Source organism: Trichinella spiralis, assembly GCF_000181795.1.
Source record: "Trichinella spiralis strain ISS 195 chromosome Unknown Scfld5, whole genome shotgun sequence".
Classification (NCBI taxonomy): domain Eukaryota; kingdom Metazoa; phylum Nematoda; class Enoplea; order Trichinellida; family Trichinellidae; genus Trichinella; species Trichinella spiralis.
The window spans coordinates 3,262,431-3,271,938 of NW_003526944.1; the positions used below are offsets into that span (position 1 = coordinate 3,262,431).

Below are 9,508 nucleotides of genomic sequence, written 5' to 3' on the forward strand. Positions count from 1 at the left end.
AAATGTTCTTAAAATTAAAGAAAGGCAGGTACTATCGCACACTAATCAACTGCAATTTTATTCATATATTTCTCATTCAACATTCACAAAAGCTGGTCATAATTCAGTTATCATTTTGTAGATTTCTTTAACGTTTAATTAAATATTTGGTAGCTCTGGAAACATTCAGCGCAACACAATCTTTGTCTAAAACAATTTTGTTCAAAGTCAATTATGATCATGATAATATATACAAACCTGATTTTCATTAATGCTACAGTTTACATTTTTGCCCACTGTGTCGTTTGAGCCATTGTCCGAAAAATGAACACTGCGTGCGCATCAAATTCGAGTAAGTGATGTTTTTGAAAAATTTTTACAATAATTGGTAATATTTCGTTTAAATAATTTTCCATCGAAATTGTTCACAAGTTCATTACTGATTATTGTATCATCATCATTCAATCACATTAAGATTTTTGTGCTTAATATTTACTTTATAATTTTATTTTCAGAGCATATGGAAGAGAAAAGTTGCAAAAGTCAAATAACCAAGTCTTTACGAAAATGTTTGGATGATGGCTCGGACGAAGCGTACGAACGCCGAAAGGCGTAAGCATTTTAATTTTATTTTTGAAATACTTCTTTGGTTTTTTATAATTTTTAGAGCATTTATGAAATATCACATTTAAAGATTTTTAACTGATGATTTTAAGGACATTTGCTGATCATTTGAGTTTGGTTTTAATTGTAGTTTGTTTTGCTTAGTTTCAAGTTCATTGCAAGTCTTGCATGTTTCCGCCGGGTGACAACAAATAAGTTGCCTAAGTAAAAGTTGTCATATTTCAATGTTAATTCATATATGTATCTACAGCGTCTGTTGTATAATTGGTTATCTATTGGTTTTATTTAGTCTTTCAAAATTATTTTTTAGTATTGCACATTTTCATTTGAAAAATATTTCGAAAAGTCATCTTTGAGTGAAGTTTGCAAATTATTTGCCATATATACTTATAATGGAATTAAGTTGAATTTTTCATGCATTTATGAAGTTCTTATGCTTGTTAGGTATTATAAGTTTTATTGAATTTTATATAAAAGTTTATAAAATGTGAGAAATTCTGATGAACATTTTCTGCACCTTTTTAAAATTAAACATTTTTTTATTGTTGACCGTAGCTATTGTCTGCATGTTTACTACTTTTGTTTGCTTAAAAATATTGTTAAATAATGCAAGAAACAAAATTGCAAACTACTGTTTCCACTTTATTCGACGTCTAGTAATCGCTAATTGGAGAGTCTTCTTAGGAGAGTACATAATTTTACTTTTAAAGTTCAACTGTATTTTTATAAATAAAAGAATATTTTAGTAATACGGAAGTTGAAGTTTCAGAAAATTTGGCTTTAAACGATGATTTCCAAATTCCAGAACATCTGTGGAAGAAATTGCACAAGTAGCTATGGCATTGTCGCGTGATTGTAAAATGTATGATAATTCGAATTTATTGCTTCAGATACCAAAAAGTTGGTGTCCATTGGTTGTTGGATTGTTACAGCAAAGCAACCGGTGCCATACTTGGAGATGAAATGGGTTTGGGTAAAACGGTTCAGTTGATAGCTTTTCTGATCTCGCTTTTTGTTTCAAACAAATACGTGCAAGGATTTCAGTATGAACTTTGGACAGTTGAATTTGAATTCAATTTACACAGCAATTTTAGCATATATGGACTAGGGCCGGTGCTGATCGCGTGTCCAGCAACGTTGCTGTTCCACTGGGTCCAAGAGTTGCATCACTGGTGGCCACGGTTTCGTGTTGCGGTTTTGCACGAAAGTGGTTCATTCGAAGGGCCACGTGAAAATCTGATTCGCAGCATTAATAAAAGCAGAGGCATTTTGATCACCTCTTACGGTATGATGCTCAGGTTTGAAAATGCGTTGCTGCAGCAACATTGGCACATAGCGGTGCTGGACGAGGGTCATTTGATTCGCAACCCGGACGCGAAGTTGACCAAGATTGTCAAGCAGCTTCGTACACCGTACAGAATTATCATCACCGGATCACCGATGCAGAATTCGTTGCGTGAACTTTGGTCGTTGTTCGACTTTGTATATCCGGGTCTGTTGGGTAGTCTTTCGGTATTTTTGCGCGAACTTGGGGTTCCAATCACGCAAGGCGGTTACGCGACTGCGACCGCGTTGCAAGTGAGAACCGCCTACAAATGTGCCTTCATTTTGCGCAACGCAATTGCACCGTATTTGCTTCGTCGCATGAAGAGTGAGGTTCAAGCAGAGGTGAATCTGCCTTCAAAAAAGGAACACATCCTCTTTTGTCAGTTGACTGGTCCGCAGAAGTCCCTCTACAAGCAGTATGCAAATTCTGAAGAATGCAAAGCAATTTTGAGCGGGAAGTTGGATGTAATGGAAAAGAAAAACAGAAATTGTTGTTCGAATTTGCATTTCTTTTGGACTAATAATTGTTTTGCAGATCTTCTTGGGACTGGCCTATTTGCGCAAGTTGTGCAATCATCCGGATTTGGTGAGCAGAGCTGTTGGTGAAAATTCGAATGAATTTGGCTATTTTCGTCGTTCAGGAAAGATGATCGTTTTGCACTCGCTGTTAAAATTGTGGAAACAAGAAAATCACCGTATATTGTTGTTTTCACAAAGTCGACAAGTTAGCATTAGTTGTATATTTTTTATCTTTTTTTACAATTTTCAAATGAGTAAATGTTGTTTTCTTGCAGATGTTGAATATATTGGAAGATTTTTTGAAAAAAAGAAACTACGCTCACCTGAGGATGGACGGCACAACGGCCGTTGGCAGTCGGCAGAGCATTGTGACAACGTTCAACGAAAATGCGGATATTTTTGTTCTGCTGCTGACAACCCGCGTGGGCGGATTGGGTTTGGATCTCACGGGCGCGGATCGTGTTATACTGTACGATCCGGATTGGAATCCGACGACCGACGCCCAAGCTCAGGAACGTGCCTGGCGTTTGGGACAGACCAGCGACGTGGTCGTCTACCGTCTCGTCAGCAGTGGTACTGTGGAAGAGAAAATATACCACAGGCAGATTTTCAAGCAGTTTCTCATGAATCGCGTGCTGCGCAATTCTCGTCAGAGGCGTTTTTTCAAAGGCTTGAATACGTTCGATTTGTTCACCTACGTCGACACGGATGACAACGAGACGAGCACCGTTTTCAAAGAGGCTAGTTCGGTGAAAAAGGAAGTTCTCAGTCAAGTCAGGAAAGCGGCCAATAAACGTTACCGTCCTCTTCCCGGAACCGACTCGGCTCAGTCGTTGAAACTGTCTGAAGAGGTGGTGGAGAAGTTGAAGCAGAAGGCGAAAATGATTGCACAATCGTTGGGAACTGCCAGCTCAAGCGTTGGAACATCCAACCAAGAAGCGGAGAACAGCTTGACGTTGACCAACATGGACAAGCATGTGATTGTGGACGAATCTGTCGACGAGGAAGATGCGGTGCAATCGTCATGCGAAGATTATATTTTGCAAAGCTTGCTAAGTGCTTGTAGTATGATATGCTGTGTGCTTTTTTATTTATTGCTGCTTAAATTAATTTGTTCTCATCCATGTATGTACTACAATTTTTGTAGAAATCGATTCTGCATTGTCTCACGATCACGTACTGCAGACGGTGACTAATGAATGCTATGACGAGGTCGAAGAAGAGGCAGAACGTATAGCGCAAGCTGCTATTAAAAATTTGAAGCGCAGTTGTGGTCAAGCACGAAGAAAATTCGACGCTCGACTTTCCACCGCTGCTGTGCGTGTTGACGTGGATGCTATGCTGAAATCGAATCCATTTTCCCAGCCAACAACGTTAGCTTCAACGGCCGTCCCTGAATTTCCCAAGCCGGTATCCGGCGGAGAGCTGCTAGCCGTGATAGAACGACGCCAGCAGATTCTGGGCGAGGCAGTCAGCAGCGAAGGTGTAGCCACAATCAAGCCTGTGGATACGCATCCGGATTTGTTCCGGCCGGTGAATGTGCGCTGCCGTTACACGGATCTGTTGGAAGATATAAGAGAATTTTTGAAAAGAAACGGTTCTCAAGCTAGCACTGAACAAATTTTAGAAGAATTTGCAACTGTCGTTTCGCACCGTGATTCGGCCGTTTTCAAATCAATGCTACGTGAAATATGCAGTTTCAAGCGTGATTCTTCTGGAAAAGGAATTTGGATTTTAACATCTTCAGATTGATTGATTAACAGAGGTGAGTGTATTTTATGAACAATTTTTTAAATGTTTTATTCAATTTTATGTATTATTTGCATTTTTTAATTTCATTCCTTTGGATATTTGATTTGTCTTTTTGAAGTTCAGCCAAAAATATACAAGCAAGCAATGTGTTTAAAATGAAATTTTGATAATTTGAAATTTGGTAGAATTTGAAAGCTTTGATCGTGTCAGTCAATAATATGCATATTCCATTGAAGAAGTAGAAATGTAAATTGCAATTTATTCATAAATTTTACATTGAAGCATAGGGGAGATGTTTTATTCTTTATCCAATAATACTTGATTCTATCTATGTACTTGCATGCTATTTTGATTTTTTTTCTTTTTTTCTTAACACTTGGCAGCTGTTGTTGCTATCTTGCCGTTCGATTTATAAAAATAGAATGCAGCTTTAATTTGTCAGCTTTTCCGCAGCAGCTCTTCGTTGCTTGCTATATTGATTTCTTTTTCGTCTCCATTGAAACGTTGAGTCTTCTGAATTGCGTTGCGATTTTTTCTTTTCACTTGTTTGGCTTGTAAAAGGTACAAACAAATGTACAAATACAATGTTTGTCTGCTGTCGTATTATTTATAATAATGTTTGTTGTGATTACTTTTTTAAAAATTATTTTATAGTTATGAAAGATTTGCTGAATTTGAAAGAGGAGCAGAAACCTCCGTTGATATTGGACGTTCAGCAAGTGGTCGAAAATTATGCGTTTCATCATTTTGACCAAGTTAGGCACCTTTTGAAGAACACATCTCGACTTGGTTTGAAAACTGTGGAACGTGCAGATGTGGATTTCGAAATCAACACCAAACATCTGACCATGGAACATTTGCCACCTGAATTCACTCAGTGGAACAACGTTTCTTCAAAACCTTGCACATTGTTCAAAGCTGTCTTTACGAACAACACCGACAGAGAACAGGTACGATGAGATTTGATGCTAATTTTGCGATACATTTTTTTGCTCAACGCATAATAAATAATGATTATTATTTTTTTTGAAAGAGTTTAAATTCACTAATATTTATACGTTTTTTTAAATAAAGGAGATTGATGGATACTGTATTTAATCGATTATGCTATTTCCAAAGCGTATAATTGTTGTGTGATGATAATATGCATGTAAAAGTAATATTGATGCAATGAAGCTTGAACATGTATTATGAAAATATATCTTTTGTGGTATTTTTTCTGACTTGAAGTTAATTTCAGAGTTCAGTTATTTATTTCCATGGTAAAAAAGATTTTTTTAATTTTTTATGTTTTCAATGGATTATGTAGTGTGTTGTAGTTGAATGAACGTCGCGTGTGAGAATAAATTTATTTTCAGGCGTATTCATTTAAAACTGACAGAATTACAGAATCTTTGTGCACAGTTTATCGAGAACAGGGGTTCGACATCGGTGGTGAAGCTGAACTGACACTTGCAACGCCTTGTCAAATTTTGGAATTCAAAGCCGGCTTCAAGCATGAAATTCAAGTGAAGAAAGGACAAGAGCAAGCCGACGCTGAATTATTATCTTGGTCTGTGGACAGCGCCATCATTGTACCTCCCCACTATCAGACAACTGCCCAGTTGACAATTCAAGAAAATACTTTCAAGGGGAATTTTACGGTAAGCTTTTACGGAGAAAAGTTTTGCAAAAATATTCACGTTCAAAAGATCAGTTTTTGCATTTTGCATACGTGTATATAGGTTTCCACTCGATTGGCTGGTTCTGTGGCGGTGATGATTCGCCGTCGACGGGACGGTGAATTATTAATGCCAGTCAGTGCTGGCGTTGTTGAAATATTCCAACAATTTCTCCGAAACGAAAGTAACAACAACAGTTCTGCAACTTTGGGTTTCAAAAATTTCGTATCCGTTTCTAACGGTTGGGTGATCATTAATACGAAAGGGCGTTGCGGATTTCAGTTTGCCGTCAACCAGAATGTCGAACTGGAAGAACATCCGTTGCATGAAACGAAACTCGACTCTTCAAATTCTGCTCATATTGACGAGAAGTTGAAAATTTCACGCTACTGATGATCACAATGATTCAGTGTTATTGCAAGTCGATTAAATTTAAATTTTCATCTATTTTCGCTTGTAAAAATTTGGCGTAGTTGTTAAACTTTATGAAAAGTATTTGAGAGGTAAATTTTCAAAAGTGGACATTTTGACAAATAGTGCAAATTATGCTTACTTTAGTGAAATTTTACACAATATAAATAAATATATATATATTGTTTTTTGATATAGCATGGAAATAGTTTTTATGGAAATGTTTTGTGATGGTTTTATAAATTATTCAGATAGTTCTTGCAATCAAGCTCAAGCTACTATTTGCAGATATTTTTATTGTATATTGTCATTCAACAAACTTACTTGATGATATTTGATTTCAATATTATGCAAATTAAATTATATATATTACTAGCAATTAATTATTTTGCTTATTTTGATGCGTTGTTCACTGTACAAATTTACAATTTTTTTTCACAAGTGTTTAATTTATTATTCAAGTTTTGTAGCTTCCATTGATTCCAGGGATTTGATCAGCTTTTTTTCTTTTTTTTATTTGAAACTTATACCACAGCTGAGGATTAGATTGAAAACAACAATACATGTCAAGCAAGTTTTACCTTATTAGCTAATTCTTGTAGTTTCTGCGTGATTATTGCTGTAAGTCTCATAATTCCAATTTTCCAAACTGTGTTTTCTTAACTTTTTCCAAATATAATTGTCGAGATGAGAATGAAAGTTATATTTAGCAAATTATGATGAAATTCATTCAGCATTGAAGTTTAATGCTGTTATCCTTTTTTGATTAACATTACTTTTCGGTTTTTTTCAATTACGTAAATCAGTTTTTTCTTGAAGCGATAGTATTATTAGTAACCGAGCGTTCATTCACTTTGCTGACGCGGCAAAATAGATACGCTAGATTACGCTCATTAAGAGAGTTTCATTTCATGTAATGGGTATGGCTCAAAAAAGATGTATTTCGACTCAACAATACTGCTCATTAACTAGGAAGCACCACCAGCATTGGTAAAGCAGATACGTTTGAACTGCTGTTTTTTATTTACGTTATTTCAAAATTATTCATTACAATTCAGAACAGCAACAACTCAGCGTAATGAAAAGCTGGTATTGTAGTTGTTTACCAGAAATCGCATGCAAATTTTTGAACGTTGCCTTGACGTTTGTTTACTTTGCAACTATAGCTTACCACAAGCCTGAACTTTTAATAAATCTATGAAGATTCATTCATTTTGCTTATTTTTTTATTGAATTGAATGGTATCTAGTCGTCGAAAAGAACATAATAATTATTACTGTAAACTTCAAACTCATATAATCATCCTTTTGGTGTGATTTTAGATTAAAAGTCGTGAAAATTTTCGTTTGCTCAAAGTACTGAAAAGCAGCCACAGTAAGACTTGTTTGCCAGAAAATCTATGCAAATTTTTATTCCACTGCTATACGTAGGCTTACGTGGCTTCAGCTTTAATGGTTGTTGGGGTACAGTGTGCGGTGAGAGTGCAGTGGCGTTTTCTCTGCAATGAAGTTAATGATATCACATTGTAAACTGCTTTAATTTTTTATTTATTATTACATTATTTTATTGAATCAATTCTAGTACATTTAGAAACACAAGAATGGAAGATTGACGTCAACGATAGAAAGACAGCGATAAGTTTGGTAAGTATAACGCTGTTTTATCATTTAGCAGTTGCTTGTTTTATTTACGTGGCAAGCAAGTAGAGAAGCGTAGTATAACGTTCTCTGAATTTAATGTGGCGTTAAACAGTCGCTATAGACCGTTTTTATTGCAGCATAATAATTTGCTTTTCTACTTGTGTTACTTTTCTTAAAAAATTGTGTATACCAATTTTATAAATGTTACATTTCGATTAAAAACCATTTATTATAATACCTCAAAATTCAATTTTCAAGTTGCTGTAACGTTTACTAACTAGTGAAGCGACAACATGTTTGATTTGATATCATTTTTGCACAGATAGAGAATAGAACAGAAACAAAAAAATAGAAATGCAGACAACACGTAGCAAACCATTGACGGCACAAAAAGAACAAGAGAAGACAAATGGTAAATGCTATTTCTTCTTGTGTGTGTTGATTCTGTAAGGCGTGGATGGGGATTCTTCGAAAGGGTGATGTTATTCCTTTGTTTAATTGAGTATTTATATAAGATGTAAGGTATTTTTTGCTGTAAAACTGTAACTTTGTTTTTTGCATGTTGACATTAGGCAAAAATTCATCTTTACGAGATTTTCTATCTCTCTTAAATCACTTTTAACACTGCACGCGTATCGTCCGTCGCTTAAGCAGATCAGCAGCGTCTATAGCAGAGATCATCACCTTTTCCGTAAACAAAGAAGCATTTGCTTGAAAAGCACTCAACTGAAGCGAAGACAGTACGAAGTAGAACAAAAGAAGGCAGGAGGTGCAGGCGGTTACTTTTCGGGATCAATTCCGTTAGTCCCAGCGCCAGATATTCGAAAGGGTTAAGTTATCTTGTAGTTTAATTAAGTGAACGATAAATTTGCATGGCTGACTTTGAATTAATGCGCAACTGTGACCTTTCACGCATCAACATCGTTATATGCAATTCCTATGTGTCGAAATAATTTTAGAATTCATTTTCTAATTTTTGTTCTTTTTGTATTTCACATTCATTTTCATTTTTGGTATTATTCGATTTAGAAAAGGTTTTGAACCAAATTTGTTTTCATCTTTACTTTTATTTTTTGAAAATATTTTTTATTTTCATTGATTCAAACTTTATTTCTGCCTCTTTTATTTTATACATTTTTTCAATTTCCCCCAATTACTTTGTTTATTATAATACTTTGACTATAACTCAATAAAAAAAATTGACCAATCAAACATTGCATACTAAATTATACCACTCTTCAAAGGGTGGAGGGGGGGGAGAGGTTGGCAGGCGAGTATACAGAGCTTAAAGATAGATTATATATATATATATATATAGGAGTTGAAAGACAGTTTGTATATATATACGGAGTTGAAAGACAGTTTGTATATATATACGGAGTTGAAAGACAGTTTGTATATATATATATACGGAGTGAAAGACAGTTTGTATATATATACGGAGTTGAAAGACAGTTTGTATATATATATATACGGAGTTGAAAGACAGTTTGTATATATATATACGGAGTTGAAACACTCTTCAGAGCACGGAGGAGTAGCTGCCGGTCGGGTATACGGAGCTTAGAGATAGTATATATATATATACGGAGTTGA

At 35.3% G+C, this 9,508-nt stretch overlaps 2 protein-coding genes across 2 annotated transcripts; both read left to right on the forward strand.

Moving 5' to 3' along the window:
- The first annotated feature begins 303 nt into the window (after positions 1–303).
- Positions 304–6,254, forward strand: Tsp_04394 (DNA excision repair protein ERCC-6). The gene is made up of 12 exons (XM_003375159.1): positions 304–331; positions 495–591; positions 748–807; positions 1,350–1,433; positions 1,494–2,394; positions 2,465–2,653; positions 2,724–3,513; positions 3,596–4,153; positions 4,855–5,150; positions 5,441–5,462; positions 5,590–5,843; positions 5,925–6,254. Exons 1-12 carry the CDS (start codon positions 304–306, stop codon positions 6,252–6,254), a joined length of 3,609 nt encoding a protein of 1,202 aa, XP_003375207.1.
- A 2,012-nt stretch (positions 6,255–8,266) lies between these two features.
- On the forward strand, positions 8,267–8,746 carry Tsp_04395 (calcium-dependent secretion activator). Its single transcript, XM_003375160.1, has 3 exons — positions 8,267–8,324; positions 8,428–8,434; positions 8,506–8,746. Exons 1-3 carry the CDS (start codon positions 8,267–8,269, stop codon positions 8,744–8,746), a joined length of 306 nt encoding a protein of 101 aa, XP_003375208.1.
- Positions 8,747–9,508: the final 762 nt, after the last annotated feature.

Bases quoted from the DNA above. Each gene is read 5' to 3' on its own strand.
- Tsp_04394 (XM_003375159.1), top strand. From the start codon at position 304: ATGAACACTGCGTGCGCATCAAATTCGA. The intron at 4,154-4,854 runs GTGATTCTTCTG...ATTATTTTATAG, and splicing joins TGAAATATGCAGTTTCAAGC to TTATGAAAGATTTGCTGAAT. The intron at 5,844-5,924 runs GTAAGCTTTTAC...ACGTGTATATAG, and splicing joins CTTTCAAGGGGAATTTTACG to GTTTCCACTCGATTGGCTGG.
- Tsp_04395 (XM_003375160.1), top strand. From the start codon at position 8,267: ATGCAGACAACACGTAGCAAACCATTGACGGCACAAAAAGAACAAGAG.